At 39.3% G+C, this 22,775-nt stretch overlaps 2 protein-coding genes across 8 annotated transcripts in view; one reads left to right on the top strand and one right to left on the bottom strand.

Annotated features, from left to right (window-relative positions):
* The window catches only part of NEK11 (NIMA related kinase 11), an 82,969-nt gene extending 67,186 nt beyond the window's left edge, over nt 1-15,783 (bottom strand). For 4 of the 7 annotated variants that reach the window (XM_077177653.1, XM_077177668.1, XM_077177684.1 and 1 more), the window contains exons 1-2: nt 15,648-15,783; nt 12,178-12,433 (exon numbers count right to left, since the gene is read on the bottom strand). In XM_077177653.1, the coding sequence (XP_077033768.1) occupies nt 12,178-12,347 (170 nt within the window). In that variant the 5' untranslated portion in view covers nt 12,348-12,433; nt 15,648-15,783. Of the gene's footprint in view, nt 1-12,177; nt 15,535-15,601 lie in introns of those variants that run through there. The other 3 variants (XM_077177659.1, XM_054635126.2, XM_077177686.1) reach the window with 3 other exon arrangements.
* Nucleotides 15,784-15,978: 195 nt separating this feature from the next.
* On the top strand, nt 15,979-21,709 carry ASTE1 (asteroid structure-specific endonuclease 1). The gene is made up of 4 exons (XM_054633818.2): nt 15,979-17,365; nt 18,913-19,123; nt 20,170-20,365; nt 20,630-21,709. The coding sequence occupies exons 1-4, from the start codon at nt 16,046-16,048 to the stop codon at nt 20,919-20,921; spliced, it is 2,019 nt and encodes a 672-aa protein (XP_054489793.2). The 5' UTR covers nt 15,979-16,045; the 3' UTR covers nt 20,922-21,709.
* The last annotated feature ends 1,066 nt before the right edge of the window (nt 21,710-22,775 follow it).

Genomic DNA, 22,775 nt, shown 5'->3' with positions numbered 1-22,775 from the left:
GCAATCTCCTCATCTTCAGTTGACGTGGGCCTTTACCCCTTCCTTCATAAAAATCATGTCACAGAACTGACAAACAGGATGAGTCCTTGTTAAAGACCACTTAATAAAAGTTTCTTGCATACCCAAGACAGTAATAAAAGCCTGATGTGTTGATGTGTAAGGAAAGCTTGTCATCTTAGTCACTCAGTGATCTTAAAGCTGTCGTCAGCTGTCAGAGAAGATGACAGGTGTTTTTCTTATTGAAATTAATTCCCAGAAGAAGAAATCAAGAAAATATACTTCCTGTAAATAAGGTATTGGTTTTCTGCAACACAATTCTAATTCATACCCACAGCTGGAAGGCATGTGCTTCTAGAAAGAAAACTTTTGGATGCAATCAAGATTAGGCATATCTGCATGCCTCTGGTATATGTGTGTACAGTGTCTATATGTAGATAAGGTTTGATTTTACTGCATTAAATATGAAGAAGCTAACTAGACTTCATACTTTCTGCAAAGATTTTGATAATATTTCAGTCAATACACTTAAAAATTTAAGATATGTACTTTAAAAACTCTGTATTCATTAGGTGTTGACAAAGAAGCTATGTCAGACTCAGAAGCCTCACAGAGAAAATGGAGAAGTCTCCAGATCTGAAGGATCTGAAGTGGCTCTTTTCTATTATCTCTAAAAGAAAAACAAGGAAAATAAAAGTCTGCAGCCAGAAACTCATCTATGTAAACTAACTATACTTTTTAATACATAAAACACCTAAAGAGTGCCCAAATTCACCCTACCCAATTTCAGTATTTACACAAGTAAATTCTAACCTGAACAGGCAGCTAAAATGGGCACATTCTATTCTTTATACAGCTCCTAAGATAACTCAAATTTGGCACGCCTGGTGATGTCAAATAGGCTGATAGATCCACAAATAAAAGCTTAGTAATCATGACAAAACAACAAACCTTTCTTAGCTAAACCATCCTGACTGCATCTCCTCTCTACCAATAAAATCCATCTCTACATTCTGAAGGAGACAAAACATTTCTGTTTCTATGATCCAACCTGCATTTTATAGTTGGCTAATAATAAAGAGTGAGCCATCATTACTCATAATTCAGACATGGTATTTGTAGATTAACTGCTGAAAATGTGCCTGCACTGTGTTACTTCACTATTTTTTCTAAACTGTTTGAAGTATTTTGAACAAACCTTTTGAAGAGTGTTACAGGAACATTTATTTTGGATTTTGGGAGTAATGCACTCTCATGTTCAGATTTTATTAAGACTCCATCTGGAGTATACAGAGCCACCTGAAAGTCAAGTTTTTTCAAAATATCTACCCTTATATCTTCTGCCACTTCAGTTCAAGTATTAAGCAGGATTTAAAAGGTGTAAAGAAGTTTGCATGAACTAAGAAATCTCAGATTCAACAAATGAACAAAGAAAATAGAGATCTAGGTGGCACACATATAAAACCAGGTAAAGCCACAAAAATGTGGATATCCTCCAAATACAATACTTCACTATCCCTCCTGATGGAATGCTAAATGAGATGTGCTAATTTAAATATTATTATAAATTTGACAGTGTAGAATACAACACATAAGCAAATCATAGAATTGTTTAGGTTGGAAATGACCTTTAAGATCACTGAGTCCAACCACAAACCTCACACTGTCAAGTCCACCACTAGACCATGTATCTAAAGACAAGATAAAATGTCAATGAACACACAATTAGAAAACTTTTTATTACAGAAGTGGTAGGAGACATCTTAAATACAGAACAACATCCTCTGGATTTTAACTGTGTGGAAAAAGCCTTATAATTCAATCAATATTGGAAACACACTTTAAACTCTATCTCGAACTGACCATAACTGAAAGAGCCTTGTTGTGAAAGCATTCCTATCTGAAGAGGAAAAATATCCTACTGTCACCATGTACATCCATCCTGGAGGAAGCTGGGTCTGGTACAGGCAACAACATCCACCCCTTCAGGGTGGGAAAATAACAGGAGAGATGAGCCCACTCCCACATCCCAAAACACAGAAAGCAATGTCCCAGCCTCCCCAGTGCCCATGCCTCAACAGGTCCACACTCCTTCCCTGGGAACACCTGATTTCCATTAGCAAAACCTTGCTGGCTTACATTGTTACACTTTGAAAAGCAGCCAAACACTGGATCTGAAAGTGCAATAATGGGGAGCTAGTGAGGGAAGAAAAAAATCAAATCTAAATCTAATCTAATCTAAAAATCTAATCTCTCTAAAGAGAGTGAGACTTAAAGCAAGAGAAAAACAAACATGAAGGTGGAACCCTCCAGGATTCAGGCACGCAGTGGGAATCCCTTTTTTGAGCTTTACTAGTGACTGACAGTACACCACAGCAGTGTTTATCTCAGTCTATTTCCACTGATCCTTTACAACCCATCTGGTATTTGTTTACATCAGTGACATACTTTATTATTATATAATTTGGTTTATTGGATCAGATGCAGTTCTTAAAAGGCAGTGTTTCTCAAAATGTACTCTGTTTATTGAGTAAACTGCAATATGAATTATTGCCTAGGTAAATTTGCTTGCTGAGAAGGAAGAAAAAGAAATATAACTCTTCTAATGTCAAGAATAAATAGGTCTGATAAAATAACCGAAAAACTGTGATCTAGGAATATATGATAAAAAGTTGAAGCTTTTAACTAAACAGCTTTATTTTACAAAGGCAATTTTTCAGTTAACTGCAGTTAATTATAACTTCATTTAGGTTTTGTGTGGCCACTATGGAGAATTGTAATATTACCCATAATTGTGTGCTCTATTTCTATCTATGCTGAGCTTTGCAGGACTGCCACTTCACCCTGGTAACTCCTCAGTACAAGAACCAGTTGCAATTCAGTAAAAATGCATCACCTCTTACTGGGTCTGTAACTGGATCTGAAGTTGGTCACAAACAATAAAATTAAAGGAGTGCCTATCTAATTAATGATGCCTTCTACTTATCAAATGGCAAACAGAGAAGGTACAGCTCTGGGAACCGAAATGAAAAAGAGGAGACAACCTTCATGCAGAAAGTTTGCATTAAGCTTCCACACTATTAAAGCTGTTAGGGAAACATGCCTACAGACAGGGCAAAGTCACCCACCATTACTACTACTTCTTTCCTGCAGTTGACAGCTTAGCAACAAAAATTCAAATAGTCATTCTTTACATTTTATCCATCATATTTGGAAAACCAGTGCCTGCATGGTCAGATAATTTAGAGACATGCATCTATCTGTTAGAGAAAGAGGAAGCTGGTGAAACCATGAAATACAGTTAGTCAGCATACACTAATCAGTGTGTACTACCTAGAAGAATTCTTAGCTCTAGCTAAGGAAAGAAACACAGTAAATGAAGAGCATTTGATTTCTCTGGGAAAATCAAGAGGATTACCACACTTCCAGTGAAAAGCAAACAAGTGCTCTTTGGAATTCCTCCTCATATATACATACTTACTCATTATCCAAAGCATTTCAGACCCAAATATTACTACAGAACTTCTACAATTGAATTGAAACATGGGCTTCCCATGCCCACTGTGGATTTATTAGTCAAGCCATAACTCCTTTTCAATACCAAGTATCACTGCATAGCTTCTTCAGGCAAATGCTGCATTTCTTTTGTCATCCCCCTGGACATTATTGACTTCCTAGTTATGCCAGAACAGTCATCAGCAACTTGTTTTCTCTGCTCCCCAAAACATCCTATTCACACTGTTTATGAACATTCACAGACACTGAGAACTAATCTCCAAGTTAACCACTATGGATTCAATCACTATATGAGCACTGTAATATCTGCAGATGGATTAAATATAATTTCATTTTCTGAATAAGCACTTTAACTAATTTAACCTTGCTTTAATATCTTTGAATGGCAATGAGATTTCTTAAATTTGCAAGTGAAATGGATGATTCACTCTCCATTTCCATCAGCAAGTCACAATTACAGCATTTACAAATATTTTTCAAGATGCCAAATTTTCAAATGCTCTAACATATGCACTAACACTGAACAGGCCAATTCACGATGAAAACAGTTTATGCTTATTTGAAAATTAACAATTCCTAATTAGTATCCTAAAAAATGTAGAATATATTTTCTGGAACGAGAATTCTGTTGAAATAAGTTAGCCTAAAGGAATACAGCTTATATCATTTTCTTCTGCACTGAGAAAAGTCATTTATACAAAGGGGCATAAATTAAATTATTTTGGTCAACCATATGTGCCAATTTTGGAAAAAAACAGTAATTAGAAGGCAAAGCAGAGCAACTGTATTATCTTCCATAGAACTAAACAAGTGATTAAATTGAATTATTTATTTAGATATAAAAATGCATTTATTGTGAATAATTCTTTGGGATACTTTGGGTAGCCATCTACATTAATTTAAAAAGGCAGAATAAAAGTAGGCATTGATTAATAAAGGATGAATTTTTCTCTAAAGCCATATTTTTGAAATTAGAACTTTTTCTTAGAGAGAAATGGAAAAATAAAATGTAAATACATTTATAGTCCATTCATATGTTTCAGCTCTAAATCAAGTACTAATAGACTGTGATTAAACAGAAGAAATTTGTGTCTTAACAGAAAAATTACTAAAAATGATGATGAGATACTGACTAATACCTGTTAATGTACTTCTATTTAGCGATACTTTAGGGTTACATGTTGCATTATCCCCCTCTACTGTTCATCCAACCTTTTTCCTACAGCTCAGTCTTGCTTAAGAATGCAAGTAAACACCATGATGTCCCTAACCTAAATGGGATTTTTCAGAAATACAGCAAGGACTAAATAATTGGTTTATTCTCTGTATCTTTGAAGACTTAAATCACACAACAAATCTTCTAAACCAGTATTATGATTTCATTACACAGGTGACGTACTTTACAATTAACTGCTCTCTGCTAATTAACTTTTGCTTTCAAACAAGAGGAGACATCATTACAGAACTCAAGACTGAATTCAGAATTTTGTCTTCAAGCTTTTTAATATGATTAAACATCTCATAATTGCCATGTTATAACTCTTCACCTGGGCAGAACATCTGACAAAAAAAGAATTTTCCTTCTGTAAGAATTACTTTGAATTTTTAAATTAGTTTCAATCAGAAATTTTGAAGAAAGACCTTCATATTAAGATCTATATTCATCAGTTCACAGAAAACAGACTATTTTGAACAAGAGGAGTTCTGAAGGGAAACCAGATATATTTAAAATTGCTTTAGGAATGCATTCTACGTAATTTCAACTAAAACACTCATTAATGCAAAATTTAACTGTTTCTCTTCTGAATTTAAATATATTTGTAAGCAAAATTATGCTCCTTTCACTGTTGCAAGGATATTTATGTCAACAGTATTGTCCTTCCAGAGGAATTCATTCCCAAAACTAATTTAAACAGTAATTGCTGCAACTTTAATGAGAAAATTCACTCTCCCTACTTGACTCTTTCCATCAGGCATCTCCTTCAATGTTTATTTTTGATATGCATTCAAGTATCTATAGTATCAAAAAAAAGGAGAGGACTGTAGAAAAAGATAAAACCATGGTTTATAGTTTTACAAAAGCACATTACTAAACAGTCTACAATCAAAGGCAAAGGGAATCAAGCAATGCTGAGGAAATTAATTGCATACAACATCCATTGTTAGATAAAAATCTTTTAATACTTTTAAGCCCTTCTGAGTATGACACTCTGGTCTTAACAGTCAGTGAAACACATGCAATTCAAAACTTAAGCAACTACCCAGCAACATTTAGAACACTTGAAGGGCACACTGTGGATGTAAGCAAAACAATGAACTAGAAATTACAGTTACTAGTAAGTCACATAAGCACAGCAACAAAACAAAACAGAAAAAAAAATAGAGAAAAGTACAGTGACTGTCCAGCAAATCCAGAATTTATTCCACTCACTGCAGCAGTTTTATCATTACAATGTACTGAATGCAACAAAAAACTGGAGACTCATTCTGCATGGAAGAATTTCAAACCACCCTGATGCAGACTTGAGAGGAAACACCTTGCCAACAAGGGTAGCCTGTAAGAAGATACAGTAGATAGGCATATTCAAATATTTCAAACACCTACAGTATCTTTGAGGCAGGTGGCCACAGCTCAGCCTAAATAATAATACTGCACCTTTCCCCATTTTCTTAATAAAACTAGCTTACAAATGCATGAAAATTAGTTTCAGCAAAATGAATGAGACAGACGTGATCTCAAGGCATTTGCTTAATTACAAAATCATTAAATTCTGTCTCTGCCGTGCACCTCAAAGAAAGGTAATTCACCAATAATGCCTTAAGCACTGCTCTCCACCCAACGCTGAAAATGTTACTTGTAAACAATTGTCAAAACAATGAACTCATCCACCAGCGCTGCTCACTGCCTGCACATCAGACCAGAATGTGGGGAGTGCTGCAGCACTGAGCTCCTGGGAGCTTGGCTCTGTGGGGGACAAGATTCATTGTAAACCCAAGCAGTGTTTCCTTCAAGGCACGCTGCCTCCCACTTACATATGTTAAAGACCTAGTTAGAATCCTCCCCAGTCAAATGGACAAGTACCACCAAAATGAAAAAGTAGCCAACTATACTGTTGCAGGAAGGTAGAAAAATCACAAGGGCTTCATAAAAACAAGCCTGCTCTCCTGGAATTAGTAGCTGGCCTTCTCAAAGCTAGCATTTTGCAAGCTTTGTGAAAGCAATCCTGTTGTGAGCAATTCATTAACATAACAAGCTATTCCTGGGTAAAAAACAACTTGCACCTGCATAAACTGGTTTTGTACCATTAGATAGAAAAATGAAAACTATCTTTCACAAAAAATTTCTCTGCATGTATCCACCAAGAGTTTGAGTGACCAATCAATACAGAAAAACAAATTGTTACTAACAAATAAAATAATTGGCAAGAAAACTACTAACCAATTAGAGCCCCACACAGAGTCTGTAAAAGTCTATAAAAAGGAGTTATGTGAATAAGGAATGGCCTTTTTCCACCATGAAGAAAATGGAGTCCTGTGTGATTTATTCCCATACTTAGTCTAAGAAAGGTTACTAAAAGGAAAGCAGTACAAAAAAAACCCTTAAAATAAACACTACCAAAGCTCATAAAGGTGACTGAGCAGATGTAAAGGTTGTATCAGACAGCACTGAGGAGGATTGCACAGACACCTGTGTTACACAAGCCAAACAAAGGGTCTCGACATGTTCCAGTATGGATCTTTTGCTTCCAAAGAAGACACAGAATGCTGGGTTTTATGCTTTTGGTTATGAGGGAACTAGAAAATTTAATACAGTAATTGCCTATGCAAAGGACTGCAGCATGACTGTGACCTTAAATTGCCAAATCCATCACCAGCATGGGCAGGGTGAAATCTCACATCTTGTGCTTCAAAGCCAAGCTACCCTGCAGCACCCACAGAACCTTATCCAGCACAGGAGTCCTAAACTTTCTTACATTGAGCTGGAGGAGCCCTGCTGTGCTGCAGGAAAAGCTGGGCACTGACAGGGATGCAGGAGGTAGGGACTAAAGCACCTTCCCACATGGATTCCAGTGAGAGCTGCTTTGGGTGAGTTCAAGGTTATCAAACTTGTCTTTGAATCAGGATTGTACTGGCCTGCACTAGATCTGAAATCAGTGTGGCCATAGCTGGGACTGCCTGCTAAACTTGAAATAAAACATTCACAGTTTCACTCCCTGGCAACCTCCATTGCAGGTGTACTCTGAACTAAAGCATGAGAGCATCAGCTGCCCTCACAGAGCTTCAGCAAGGAAATTACTTGGACACTTAGCCCTCGGCTTTGACTGCTGTAACACTGCTCACAGAATATGAAAGTCATGCTTGGCCACTCAAGTGGAAAGCTCATGAAGGCTCACTTCTCAAACTGCTCTAGCTAAATCCACAAGGTCAGTGTTTTTATGGTCTCTTATTTGGGCCAAGCATGACCGTACCCAGTCAGCAGGCATGGCACAGCAGCTGAGCCTTACATGAAGGAGCACAGGTACACATGACAGAACCAAGCACTTTTCATGAAGAAAAGCTTATTTAAAAATAAACCACAATCAGGAAGGTCCAACAGCAAATGCACCTTTGATCAGTTTTCAAGGAGATCGTGAACATTCTTTCACAAATCCAAAATGCCCTAATAAATTCCAGTTTTAATTTCTGGTTTTTATTATTAAACTAAGGAGAAAAATAAAGGACAAAGCAGCGTAATTAGATGAATATGCACACAACAAATGGCAGGGAGTAATTTGTTTCTGTTTTAATCAATTCAGCATCAAATGACCATTCCATTGGAATACCTTCAGAGAAGCAAACAGGCAGCAAACACAGAGATTTGACAACACAGCAATCTGCTGACTGTCACTTGGATATTCATAAGGAACAAATCGCTCCCACCTTTAGATTTTATATCATTTGTTATAAGAAGTCATAAATAATTGAAAGTCACATGATAAATTATTCAGCTAAGCCCACAGTTTCCAAGGAATCCTAGCATGAGTCTGGATTAAAGCTATAATGCAAGTCAGATGCAGAATTTGAGCTGACATCCCACCGTTTCCACACAGTGGAGCAGTCCAGGGAGTTTGGCACTTGTCAGCGTGTCCTTTCCACCACAGGGACACATAAATACCTTGTGAATATTTATGAACTAGCAGCCCCTATTGCCTACTGTGTGCTTCAGCTGCCTGCCCATACTTGGTTATGAATCAGTGACACTTAACCCAGAGCTTCCCTCGGCACAATTGATCAGGACATTCATTTCCTTTAAGTGAAGGCGCTGTCCTTCAAGGCTGGTGCTGAACTGACCTCTGCTGTAAACGATTTTGTCTTTAACCATAATTACCTGTTATCACTAACAGGTATTCCGGGTGACAAGCATAGAAGTGATTGCAGTAATATTACTTAGATGTAAAAATGCTGCTACAATCCTGCTACTTTCTTTATAACTTAAACAAATTATCTGCTTTGGTAGGTCTAGGGCCATAACGTCCAGGATCAAATGAATATCAAATAATCCACAAACTAAGACATCCTGTCTAAACTGAAACTAAGAAGCTTGCTTTTGTACAGATGTGTCTCTTGTGCTTAACTGACTTTAGGGTCTAAGATATGAATTCTGATTCCAGTTTCTTCCCAAAGAAAGGGAGAAATTGATAATTTCTCTCCTGTATAGATTGTTTAGTACATGAGAGACTTTGTTCATAGTGAAGAACCTCCCAGGTTCTGACCTCTCTCTATGAGGGCATTCTTTTTGTTCTCTACTCTGCTGCTTTCATATAAATTGCAGGGACTTCTATCTGAGATATTTAACCCGCTGTCATACTCAATGAGAATCATACAACAGGAATGAAAGTTCTTCCACCAAAAAATAAAATTTACAAAAAAACCAACAAAGAAACTCAACCCAAACAAACATAAACAACCAAACCACAAAAAAAACCCAAAAACAAAAAACCAACCAACCAAACAAAAACAGATAGGAAAGTTAAAGCAACAGGCAAGGAATGTGTCATAGAATGCAACACTTAGAGGGACTTGTAGTAAGGGATCTACATATGCTACTATATTGTGGTACTTCATAACCTTATTGTTTTTATAGATTAGGCAAGTCAACCATATCATACTGATCTACTATGGCATGAGAAAGTCAATAATCCTGATCCCATCCATACAAAGAACTGGAGAGAAGCATGAAGCTGGCATGTACTTCTTAGAAAGGCAGGCACTGCTGGCCTGAGCAGCCCTGAAAGTCTTATGTGAAATAAATTGGTTCGTTTGAGGTATGCCCCAAATAGTCAACTCTCTCTTCTTCCCAGCTGAAGCAACTCTGTGCATAACACTTCACTCACCACAGATATGATCCTTGAGAGGTAACAAAATACAAGGCACAAAGTAAAACTGTTCCTAGAATCGTGCAGAAGTTTTGCTCAGCATACTTGAAATTACACAATAACCACTGTTAGTCTCTGCATTACCTCATTCTGTAGACATTGCACTAATAGAAAATTGAGAAAGATATCCCAGAACAACTCCTCTATCAATATGCCACTTTTATTCAGTTAGTATTCCTATAATTTATTCCTATGTTTTTTTTATAGTGCTTTAGACTATTGCAGTTTTCAGTAAATGATCTGTGTCTGAGTTTACACTGTACATAACATTCATCTCAGCATGTTCTAGATCATTTCTGAAACAATAAAAATAGAATTCTAATTCTGCAGAGATCACAGTTGTGTTGTTTGTGGGTTTATTTCTGTGAAAGTGCCTCCAGAGCTGTATTAAGATCATTCTTTTCAACCACGTAAATTTTCATTCAAAAATATCTATAACATAAGCAGCAACCAGTACAGTTCCATATGAGATTATCTGAAAGCAGTATTGAAATGTGACTCTGGCATATTTTACCACCTTAAGAAACCAGCATTTCTAAATCCTACACTCTATGTCATTATAAAGATAATGATAAATAACCTGCGTTTTCGTGCTCAGCTGGGACAGTATTTTTGTCATCCACTAGCATATAAGTGGCAGAAATTTGGGGGGATCCCCTTGTCGATTCATGCTTGAGGCAAGGAAGGAATGAACTGTGATAGGCGAGCACCCCCTCGTGATGGAAGGCTTAAACACAGCATTGCAAATCTCAGAGCACTTGGGCTGGTTAAATGCTGGTATTTCTATTGCACTGTGGTCACAAAAAGAGACTGATAAAAAAATTAAAACTATAACCAAAAATATGTCATTTGATATTCAGTCTCTGTCCTGAAGATAGTAGAGGACACACTCAGGCTCATCCCTAACAAAATGCAGGCATGAAATGCTGTAGGCAGTGAATGTTTGTTCAAGGCAGTCACTCAAAATTCTTAAGAAAAAAATGAAAATAAACACTTAAAACCTTATGGCATTATGGCATGTTCCTTGTTTTTGAGGTTTGGCAAGTTTTGCTATAGCAGAAAATGTGTGAGACCCACATTTCACTATACTGTTAATATTCTAAGAATGAGTTTAGTAACAGCTGAATTCTGAAGTGTCCTAGAAGCTCGGGTAGTTCCTGTCATACCAATTTTTTAAACATAAAAATAAAATGAAAAATACTGGTTTATTTGTTTTAATGAAATATTTCATTAAAGAACATTTTTTTGAGAAAAGTGTAGCTAAGGCTATGAGAGAGTCAAAACAGTTTAAGCCATGTGAAAAAAAGCAAAGAGCTTAGAGGACACTAACCCTAATCCAAGGACCTGAGAGGCTGCAAATTGATGTAGAAGGAAAACAATTGACAGAATTATGTCTTGGTTACACTCTTATTAAAGCAATATTGCCAATAATGGGTAGCCATAAGTAGCAAAAGTGAGGCACAAATGAATCAGAAAAAGCCCTTTAATCATGTAAGTACTCAGTAATGTGTCCATCAATAAGGATGGGTAAATCCCCCCTTTTTAAAGGAATTACATATTTCTGGCTGAGGAACAAGTTGATTAGATGTTTCTGACTATAGACAAAGAGCCTTACAAATACTTTTGAATAAAACAAAAATATTTATAGTTAAATTTCACTTGGTGTAAGTATCAAGGTAGACAAACAGTTCTACACAACAGGAAGTCCAGCCACAAACCCAACATCAAACCCAGACACAGGAATGTCAACACTCTGAAAATGTTCTTTTGTCATTGTGGCTTCAGGATCCCGATGGGTTTATCAATAAAACTGATGAGACTTCTCCAAATTCAGGCAAGCTAAAAAAAATATCAAGATTTGCTGGAAATTAAAAAAAAAAGTCAAACCTTCTACCAGTCAGGTATACAGCTAATAGAAAGGTGTTTACTGGAATTTCTGTACCTCTTCCTTCTCAGGTTGCATTCAGAGAACTCAGTTATAAAATTAGGTCATCAATACTGTACATACCTTTTTTTGAGACCCCTCCAACAATCTGAGTCTTTACAGTAACAGAATCAATTCCTGAAAGCATCCAATTAAGCGTTATCAAAAAAAAATCTGCTTCTACCTTACATCCTCACCAAAGTTAGTTAAGGTTGCAACATAACACCAAACTGAGAGAAGAGACACAAATACAAAGAAAATATCTATAATGCAAGAAATATGTTCCAAACATTTTTATTTAAAGCATGTGAAGGGTTTACTTACAATTCTTCTCCTTGTTTTGCTTTTCTGTCATTAACCAAATACACACTTCCAAAGCTTCCATTGCCAAGTTTCTTCTGAATAGTGTATCTTCTTGCAATCACAGCATCTGAGCAAGCAGAATTAAATCTGGCAACAGTGACATGCTTAGCAGTTTCTTGAAATTTCAGCATTTCTCTGTGCAACAAAAACTACACAAATTTCTCAAGGATGTAGCTTTCAAATCCTTTTATTCTTCCATGGATGTTCACAGAAATCACTTGAAACAGAAAAATATTGATTTGTCAATGTATATTTCTTATTAAACTTCTTGTTTAATTCTGTGGCAGTGTTTACAGTACCCAGCTTGCAGGAAACACAAATTAAGTGGAATCATTAGCTGCTAAACTGCAGGCAGCAGACTTGATAAACAAACTCCAGATAATGCAGAGGTGACATAGTCAGTCTTCCTCTAAATGAACCTTAAATTAATTCACTGAACTGACAGCACAGTTCCCCTAGATATAGCACTCTTCCTCACCACCTGTCTTTATACCACCACAGTACCTGACACCAAAAATATCTTCATTTCAGGATGCTTATTTCAAGATTTTTGTACATATTGAAGCATAACCTCCACTCTTAATTTGAGTTCTCTCCCATCTCTGTTTTCTCTGCTCTTTCATTTACCCCTCAGATTTCACCATCTGTTCCTGTGCTGACCTCACAGCTTCACCATGACTCACTAGCAGTATCTTCTGCAAATTAGTTTCACAGAAAATCTGCAAGACTTCCAATAAAACCCAACTCTGCCTAAAGTTCATTTCTCCATCACTGTGCCCTTTCATGACTCCCCTTTCCAACCTTTCCAACAAGTCGGCTTTGGTTGGGAATTCTTGTCTAACTGAGGTCCTAATTCTACAAACATAAGGACTGCAAAGGCCAAGCTCTGGCATTTCTATGGTTCTCAGTAGTTCGACACGAGCTTAGAGTAACTTTGTTTACTCAGCCTTCCTCATTCCAAATGAAAAAGGGGAGATGTTTCACTGTACATAACAAAACAATATTGTTTTCATTACTTTATATAATGCTACATGCATCCTTTTGCTGGAAGGTCCTTTGGAACAAACAAAGGTCTTGCAAGATCACTGTTGCTATTGTTACCATCCACCAGCACTGCAGAGCAGCAAGCCCACACTGGCCTTGCTCACCACATCATTTCAAGGCCAAGGCAAGCACAGAACAGGATTTTCCTTGTCGCGGTGGTGGTTTTGGAAGAGCAAAGACAAACTGCCTAATTTTAAAAGCTGTACAACTTTAGGTTACAAGTCATTGGCTTCTCTGCCAAATGAATGCAGAGCCTAAATTAAGATAACAGATTTGTATCTTGGAACAACAAACTCACTCTGTGTGTGTGTGTGTGTGTGTGTGAACCTATTTTCATACCCATCTGCTGAGCTGCTGTCACACTATACCAAAAAGCCTGACACTGCACTGTCAGCATGTTATGAAACAAGATAAACTTTAATTACCACAGGACATCTTACTAATACAAATCCTCCATCTTTTTTAAACTACAGCACTTCTAATACTGTTTCTTTATTCTCTTTCAGCAACACTGACAAAAATCTTGAAATGCCAATGCTAAGGAAAGAAAACCAGCTAGAAAATTATTTCTCTGTAACTCCAAATCTGTCTGAAGGAGCCCAAATGGATCATGCTGAGGTGTAGAGGAGGGGAGGGCAGAAATATGAACTCCATAAAATATTATATTGCCAATTCTAGAAAGCTTATGCAATTTTCATTTACTGTTATATTCTCATAATTGCTGTGTTATGCATGCCTTCATACATTCCTTTAGAAATAAGTGCACTTAGAAATTCTGCTGATCTATCTATACTTTTTTTTCTGAAGTCATTAAACACAGCTCACCTTCAAATTTCCCTACTTACTTGGGCGTAGGAATGTATGACAATCCTTTACACCACAAAACCGTGCTTAAAATCAAGTAGCTCAGTGAGTTTAATTTCTGTGCTTTATTTCTAATAATGCCTCCCACCTTTCACTCTCTATGCTTCAAGTTCCCTTCCTATATAATAATAGTAATAATTATCATGTAACTTTGTGAAATGCTTTAGTGTCTACTGCTGAAGAGTGTTATGAGGCAGGGGCCAGTGATTGCCATTGTGGCATCACAGGTGCATTTTAATGGCACAGAAGAGGTGGGTTGCTGAGCACTGCATCTGGAAGAAATGTCTTTTAGGAGCCAACAAACCTTAAAGATTGACTCAGCCATAAGACTCATGGGATTCTTCAAGAAGTACATGAATCACAGCCTCTCCTACCTCACTCAAACCTTTAGCCCAACCTTCCTTGTGTTCCTTTCCTACCAGTGTCCACCTCCCACTGAGTAGGTGTTTCCCAAGCAGCAATATCAATTGCTTCATTAAAGTTAAGAACAACTACAGATAGCACAAAGCAATCAAGTCTCCAGCTCTCTTTTCCTAAAAAAAAAAAAATCTCAGTGTACCCTATCCAGTATCTTTGGTAAGGAGTTTCCTTTGTCCCATCCAGCATTCCCAAGGCCCATCCCAGAGCCAGGCAGCCTGCTGATGACAACCAAACTAATGCAATTACATTGTCTGGATCACTATTTTTTAATATTTTCTTCCCTGGCTAGAGTTAAATCTTCTTTATTTGTGAAGATTGCCTTTTGTGAAGATTTTTGTGCAGGATTGCCTTCCTGCAAACTGAAGGAAAGTTGCTGGTTAAGGTTTCATAGCTCCACCTACACATGCTGAGTGCAAACCATCTCAACTTCTTCCCTGACCTTTCTTAGTTTCTGTAAGATTAACCTTCAGGTTTCTTTAGCAACAGCTAAGATAATCTGATATTTTCTGCTTCCAAGATAATCCCTTCTTTGCCAGTCGAGGCCATTTTCCAATTTTATCAGGTTTTCTTTTTATTCCTTACAAACCATTGTGCTACATTAACATTTGCCGCCCTCCACTCCCTGCAGCACAAATTCAAAGTCTTTAGCTCTAAATATCTTCAGTATTTACCACCTTGATTTTTTTTCCTGCTGATGACTTCACTAGTCTGCTCCTTTAAATGTTTTGAAAATTAAAAAAAAAAAAAAAAAGAGAGAGAGATTTCCCTTGTTTTTTCCTTAATGGAAAAAAAATTATAAAACTAACTTTTTAACACTGGTCCATTCTTCTTTTCTGGAACATCTTACCCAAGGCTATAGCAACATAACCTCACTTAGCTCAGTTTTTTACTGTTCCTAGAGAAATGATAACTAAATTTTATTATTAGAGCTGGTAGCAAAGGAGTTTGAGGATGGTGGTAAAAGGGGGACAAATGTACTCGACTGTCAAATTTAGCATCTCCCTGGCGCACATTCGGGAAGCCGAGACCCCTAGCACAACCTCAGGGATGTTATTACCTTGTTTCAAGACTGTATAAGACTCAAAACACAAGGTAGTACCCACATAGCGAGGAGCGAGGGCGGCGTCCCCGTTCCTCACCCCTCCGGCACAGGCGGCACTCCCGGGGAGCCGGCGGTGCCACACGTCCCCGCCGCTTCCCGCCGCTCCAGCGCCTGTCCCGACGGCGGGGCTGCGGTGCCTGGGGGTGCCCCGTGTGCCCTGGGGCTGGCCTGGGGCAGACCTGGGGCCGGCAGAGCGGGAGCGGCCGCCGCTCCCGGGGCCCTCGGCGCTCCCGGAGCCCTCAGCGCTCCCAGCCCGTCCCGCGCCGTTCGCGGCCCCGTCGCCAGGAGACGGCGCGCGCGCGCCCCAGCGGGAGGAGCGGGAGGAGCGGGAGGAAGCGGATCCGGGATGGGAGGGCCATCCCCCCTGCGCGGGTCACCGCTGGCTCTGCTTCCGGCGCCATGGGCGTGCAGGGGCTCACGGGTTTCGTGGAGGAGCGCGGCGTGTTCTTCACCGAGCTGCGGGTGCGGGACACCAAGCTGGTCATCGACGGCAGCAGCCTGTACCACCGCCTCTGCTTCGCCCCCGACGCCGACTTCCGACGCGGCGGCGACTACGGCGCCTTCGCCGCGGCCGTGCGCGACTTCTTCGGCGTCCTGCGGGCCTGCGGCGTCGCGCCCTTCGTGGTGCTGGACGGCGGTCGCGGCGCCGAGGACAGGAAGCTGGCCACGCTGCGGGGCCGCGCCGCCGAGCAGCTGCGGGCGGCCCACGGGCTGTCCCGCGGCGCGGGAGGCTGCCTGGCGCCGCTGCTGACCCGCGAGGCCTTCGTGCAGGCGCTGGGCCGGCTCGGCGTGCCCTTCGTGCAGTGCTTCGCCGAGGCCGACCGGGAGATCGCCGGGCTGGCCAACCGCTGGGGCTGCCCCGTGCTCTCCCTGGACAGCGACTTCTTCGTGTTCGACCTGGCGGGCGGCTACTGCCCGCTGTCCCACTTCCAGTGGCAGAGCGTGCGCATCCCCGCCGCCGCCGCGCCGCAGGGATGCTTCGTGCCCGCGCGCTGCTTCTCCGCCGAGCGGTTCTGCGGGCACTTCGGGAGCCTGAGCAAGGCCCTGCTCCCGCTCTTCGCCGTCATGCACGGCAACGACTTCGTGGGCCTGGAAGCGCTGGAGGCGTTCTTCAGCAAGGTGCGCCTGCCGAGGGGCTGCGCGGCGGGCAGGGGCGGGAAGCACCTCCGCCTCCAGGGGCTGCTGAACTGGCTGGCGCAGTTTGCGGAGCCCGCCGAGGCCGTCGACAACGTGCTGAAATACCTCAAGAAACACCAGAGGGAAGAAATACGGGAGCTTCTGTGCACTTCGATGGAGGATTATGCTCCGTCCGACGTGAATCTCGAGGACTTCTTTCAGAAAGGGAGCTATGAGTGCGAGGCTGCCAGAAAAGCAGACGTACCACAGTGGGTACTTGATGCTTTTGCGAAAGGTAAGCTGGCCCCGTTCGTCATCAATGCCCTGATACTTAGAAGTACCTTCCTCCGCGTTCAGGTGGAGAACATGCAGAGACCCAGTGCTCATAGCACGGCTTTGCCCATCCGACAAGTTATCTATGGACTGCTTCTGAGAGTATCTCACAGTTCTGAAGATGCCTCTCCAAGTAAGCAGACCAACGAGCTGCCCGTTGTATGTGAATTTGACAGATGCCAAAAGACACTTAAAAAAACATTTGTTCAAGCAGCAAGCCTACCCCCAGATTTTTGTGATGATCGTTTTCCTTTGGACAAGTTAATGGAGGTAAATGGTTGTCACAACAGATCATAGTTAACAGTGTTTCACGAGTGACACAAAAATAGTAACTACTGTAACACAGAAGTATCTGTGATATGAAGCTACATCAGGTTGTCTTCACTTCCTTTCCTTCCTGCCCCCTCCAAGTGTACTAAGACAAATTATGAGAAGTTGAAGTCTGTGTGTATATACAATACTCCCTATATTTTTCATTGGAAGCCCTTATTTCATCCTATGTATTTTGTCACACTAATACTTGCTTTTTTGGGGAAGGATTTCAGTTTCATATAGTTTAGGAAAGTCCGATTTTAACACTACAAAACCTAATTTGTATTTGATCAAGTGTGTAATGTTTCAGAGCAGTGCTCTTAAACAAATCTGACCCATGCCTTTTTACTAGAAGCCATTATTCCATCTGTGAATGTTGCAGCTGCCCAGCAGCTTTACCTGCCCCGAGTGTGCTCCCGCTAACACAGCTCTCATGCTTGTCAGACAGAGCAGAACAGCACCTAAAAAAAAACCTGTAAACCACAGGAAAGTTGGTTCCAGTCACCATTGTAGCACTTCAATGTGAAGTCTAATGATTAAGACTGTAAGTCTTGCCATAATGGGAAGTAATCTCCCATTCTCGAAGTTGCATAACTGAGGTTTTATATGCAGAAATTTCTGCAACGTCCAGAAATACAATCCATGTGTTTTAATTCTGCATTTTTAAGGCACATATGGTCTATCCATTCTGGCAGTCAGATCGACTGCTGACATATTGAATGTTGAATGTTTTTATCACTTGCTGGTGGCACCTTTATAAAGGAACCAAGCCTATCACTGCTACACCCATTAAATGTTACAGATAGCTATGGGTCCAAAGTACAGGTTACTTTAGATACATTATTGGCACACACCTTTTAAACAATATGCAACACTTACAGAGTTTCAAAAAATCAAGTTTCATGTTAAGAGACATTAATGACACCCTACTTCAGCCTTGGTGTGTGTGCTGTTTTTTTAATGAATTTGAGCTATGCTACTACAACAATTTTCCTTAGTGAGTATATAGGAAATCTCGATTGAACAAAAGGTTAGAAGAAGTAATATTCAGCATTTAAAGTGCTCCAGGGAAAACTGACTTCAGTTGCTCTTCTGTTGTGGGAGTGTCTGCCTAAGAGTAGGCAAAACAATCCCAATCAAGGTTTACAAAGAACTCAGATTGCAGCTGAACAGCCTGCTGCAATTCTGCATGCATGGAGTTATGGACAAAGTGTATAACACCACTTTCTGGAAGTTAAATGGCTCAGCAAAAAGGGGAACATGTGCTAGGAATTAATTACTTATTAGTTACTTTTATCTTTTTCCCTGACGTTTAACTGTGTCATTTTTAAAGTCTTAAGTAGTATTTTAAAAAATATTTCCTGTTCAGAATATCTATGAAACTGAAATAATTTTTTATCAAAAACCTATAGTGGTAACTAATTTAACCAGGAACTTACTGGTCTTTTAGAAATTGCTCACAACAGATCAAGTCTCTTACCTCCAATTTTTAAATTTATTTTCAGGTGCCTGTTTCATGCCGTCAGATGCTTTTCCTGGAGACTCTGGGAGTGAAAATGAGTTCCCTAGAACATATTCCAAGTCATTTACAACTCCCTGTTGCTGTAACGTGTTACTGGATACGTTGTTCAGAACCAAAAGTTAAGCTCAACCAATTAAAGGCTCTGCTTCTAATAATAGTTTCTGGAGAACTGCAGAGGATAACTGATGATCCAGGTAGGTCTCCAAAGAATACAGCTTTAGGTGTTCAGCTACTACAGAAATCCAGACCACAACTCATTTTTCCACACTTATAGGGAGTTGTCCAAATTTAGAGGAATTAGCCTTGATTTGCACTATATCCTGAGGTGTCACATTCTATGCATTGATATGCACAAAGAAAAAGTGCTAACCATCACTTTAACATTTTATATAGGTAAAACAGTACTTTAACACATTGTAAAACCTTAATTTGCATTCATAAGTACTATCTTTAGGATCAAAATTAATTCAGCTATAAAAGTTACCAAAAATATGCTTAACGTACTCAGGCATCAAAAAACTACTACTGAAGCATTCCAATATTTTTTTTATGAGTTTTTCTAAAAACATTTGTACTTAAAAATGCTGAGTTGCCCGGGCACACTTTTTCTGCCTACGCATTGCAAATTTGAAAGTATTAAATAATCACAGAAATTGCTTCAGTAATGTTGATTCCTGTTAGGGTTATGGACATTTCCTCCAGGAGTCCTTCATTTGATGGCAAAGACGATGCATGCCAGGATTATACAGTTTCTTTAAGTTCTGGTTTGTAGAAACCAGACTGACAGTGTTTCCAAGTGGGTTGTAGTGAGATGGAAAGCTTGTTCACACAGAATCAATTAGGTTGGAAAAGACCTCTGAAATCAGAGTCCAACCCATGACTGAGCAAAAACCACCCTGTCAAGCAGACCATGGCACTGAGTGCCACATCCAGTCTTCCTTAAACACCTCCAGGGACAATGACTCCACCACCTCCTGAGGCAGCTCATTCCAGTGTCTAATCACCCTTTCTGGGAAGAAATTCCTCGTAATGTCCAACCTAAACCTCCCCTGATGCAACTTAAGGCCATTTCTCCTTGCCCTATCGATTGTGACCTGGGAGAAGAGACCACCCCACCTGGGCTACACCCTCCTTTCAGGTAGAACCAGGGAAAAGACATTACTCTATACATTGCAGATACCTTTTGTACTGTTCACAGCAGAACAGTTATTACCAAGTTATTTTTTTATTTATAACCTAGATCCCACAGTTCTACCTGCTGAAGATGACAGCGTTGCGTATAACAAATTTCTAAAATGGAAGGAAAAAAACTTGCAAAATAACGACTTTGATTTAGATGCTGCACACAGTTTTTGCCAGTGGCAGTGCTGTCTTCAGATGGGATTGTATCTCAACCAGCTACTGGGTACTCCTCTCTCTGAACCAGACCTAAGTAGGTAAGGTTGTTCCAGAGATCTGCTTTCCACACATTCCTGATGGAATGAATGTTTCATTTTCTCTGTCAAACTCCTTTGGTTTACTTACAGCAAAACTCCCTTCTTAAAAGGAGTTATAAAGAAAAAGCACTTTTTATAAAGAAAAATACATTTGGCATAGGAGTTGACTGTTGGATACTGTATGTTTTTGTCATCAAGCAACATGTTTCTGTACCTGTCCTGTTGAGGTGCAATTCTAAATGCAGATTTTCTCCTTTTGAGCAGGCTTTACACAGGGACCCTTGTGCACAGACTGTATCAAGAGCTTAAATCAGCACCTTCAGTGGAAAATCTGTTTCTCTTATCTCCAAAAATGGCTCAGCTTTATCTGGTTTTGTTAAATACAGTGGAGTCAATGGTCTCTCCAGACTTCTTTCAGAAGACCAAGACCAGATCAGAGTCCTGCAAAAAGAGGAAAGCATCTCATAAGAAAAAAACAGCCACCCGACATGCTGTGCCAGAAACTCAGCATTTATGCAATGTTAACAGGTTTGCAGCACTGGAAGTGGATGACTGAAAGCATTATTCTTGGAATAACTTCTAATGCCATGCTGATGAAAGAAGTAACATTAAAATATGTGACTGCATTGGAATTTGCTCAACTGTTTTCACACAAGTTTTTGATTCAATCTTTACCAAAAACCTTGCCTCAGGGGATTTTTACCTTTTTGTAACTTGCATTTTGTAGCTTTACATTTTGTAATTTACATTTGTATAAAAGAAATGCTGTCTAAAAGTTGTGGTGTTTCGTTTTTCTTTAAGGGTATCAGTCTAATTGAAAATGAGAGCAAATTTGTTCAGCATTTCAAAGCAGGACTATTTTAGAGGAATTATTTTCCTGAACATTTATAGTTGGCTCTGCCTCATCTCCCTGAACGCTCCATTTACAAAAAATCCAACTTTAAAGTTTGTGTTTGAGGAACACAGTGGTCACAGTCCAACAGTTGAGATTAAAATAGAAACTGACAGGTTTAAAAATACTGTAAAATCAGTCATTACTGGTGGAGTACTTTTACTTGCAGGGAGAGAGAGGTAGCTTTGCTCAGTGAAAACTAAGTTATGCTTGCAGTATTACAGGCTCTGACAATACTCAGGGAGAAACTTCAGATTTTATTTCTCCCCCTTCCCCCTGTGATGTGTTAAAGAAAGAGTTACATGCACACACAAAGCTGTCACATGGGAGCAAGTTTCTACAGGTTTGCTAATTCTCAGTAGTTGTCACAGTAATTGTGTAAATCCTCTGCTATTAAAGCTGTTGTCACTCTTATTCTTTCTACAATGGCTATATTAAAAACCAGACCCATTCTGACTTCCCCTATATACACTAATTACTTAATAAACCCTTGCTATCAACATGGTAATAATGAAAAACAAAAAAACAATTTATGCTTTTTTTTTAAATCCTACATCATCTATTTCTCAGTGCTTTGCATTAGCAAACTTTCCATAATTAGTCAATTTATATAAATACTTTTCTTATTAAACTATTGGTTTTCCCTATGTAAAACAGTTACAATTGTGCTTTTTCTTCTCAAGAATCCACATATATTTTCTTGCATGTAGGAAAATCATGACTTCCACTTCTAATCACCAAAGTTTTGCCCATAACTTACCAGAATTCAAGCTTGATTCCTGCATTGTGTGCTCAAGTTTTCAGTCCTGCTTATGCTTCCTATTACCTGTTCCCATGGAAGTAACTCACTGTCTCTTAGGATTTAGAGGAAAGATCTCTTATACTGTACAGCTGAGTGTTGATACTGCCCAAATATAGTCAGTGAGAAAATAATAGATCTGTAAGATGTTACAGAGAAAACTAGTTTTGAGATACAGCCTGTCCTAGCAAGATGTAACTTGTTTTCCAGTAGAAAAGCTACTACTTACTGAACTACCAGCAGATGGCACGAACACACAACCACAAGCCAGACCCTCACAACCCATTTCTCTATAGGTTTCTATGTAGAGCAACCTCCAGCATCACTTTACCATCAGATGACTTTTAAACAAAAGTTGAAAGGAGCTAGTTACTGATTTTACTAACTAAACCTGAAATTCTTTATTGTTCAAATCATCCTCTTCTCCATTATCTCATATGCTTTATTTTACCAAGCTTGTAATTCCCTATAGTTTTTAATCATCAGAAATAGTCACATTGAAAATAAGTCTTAAATATAAAAATGAAGGTGTATTTGATTCCACTTTCTTAGTGCTGGTGAGAAGAGATATCTTTATTTACTCTGAATTCCGTATCAGAAAACTGCTAGAGATCATAAAAATTCTTGAGAGTTGCTAAGAAACCATATTTTCAATTAGATAATCCAGAAGACTAGAATAAGGTCAAATATTCCATTTTGGGATTAAAAACACTGCTATG

The sequence above is a fragment of the Agelaius phoeniceus genome, chromosome 1 (assembly GCF_051311805.1).
Source record: "Agelaius phoeniceus isolate bAgePho1 chromosome 1, bAgePho1.hap1, whole genome shotgun sequence".
In the NCBI taxonomy this organism is placed as follows: domain Eukaryota; kingdom Metazoa; phylum Chordata; class Aves; order Passeriformes; family Icteridae; genus Agelaius; species Agelaius phoeniceus.
Note: the sequence above shows the minus strand (reverse complement) of the source record. Positions and strands in the feature narration are given on the sequence as shown.

What these genes read in the sequence shown, in the direction of transcription:
- ASTE1 (XM_054633818.2), top strand. Translation starts at nt 16,046, where the DNA reads ATGGGCGTGCAGGGGCTCACGGGTTTCGTGGAGGAGCGCGGCGTGTTC. An exon ending in CTTTGGACAAGTTAATGGAG is followed by an intron (nt 17,366 to 18,912) that starts GTAAATGGTTGT and finishes ATTTATTTTCAG; the next exon opens with GTGCCTGTTTCATGCCGTCA. An exon ending in TCTGAACCAGACCTAAGTAG is followed by an intron (nt 20,366 to 20,629) that starts GTAAGGTTGTTC and finishes CCTTTTGAGCAG; the next exon opens with GCTTTACACAGGGACCCTTG.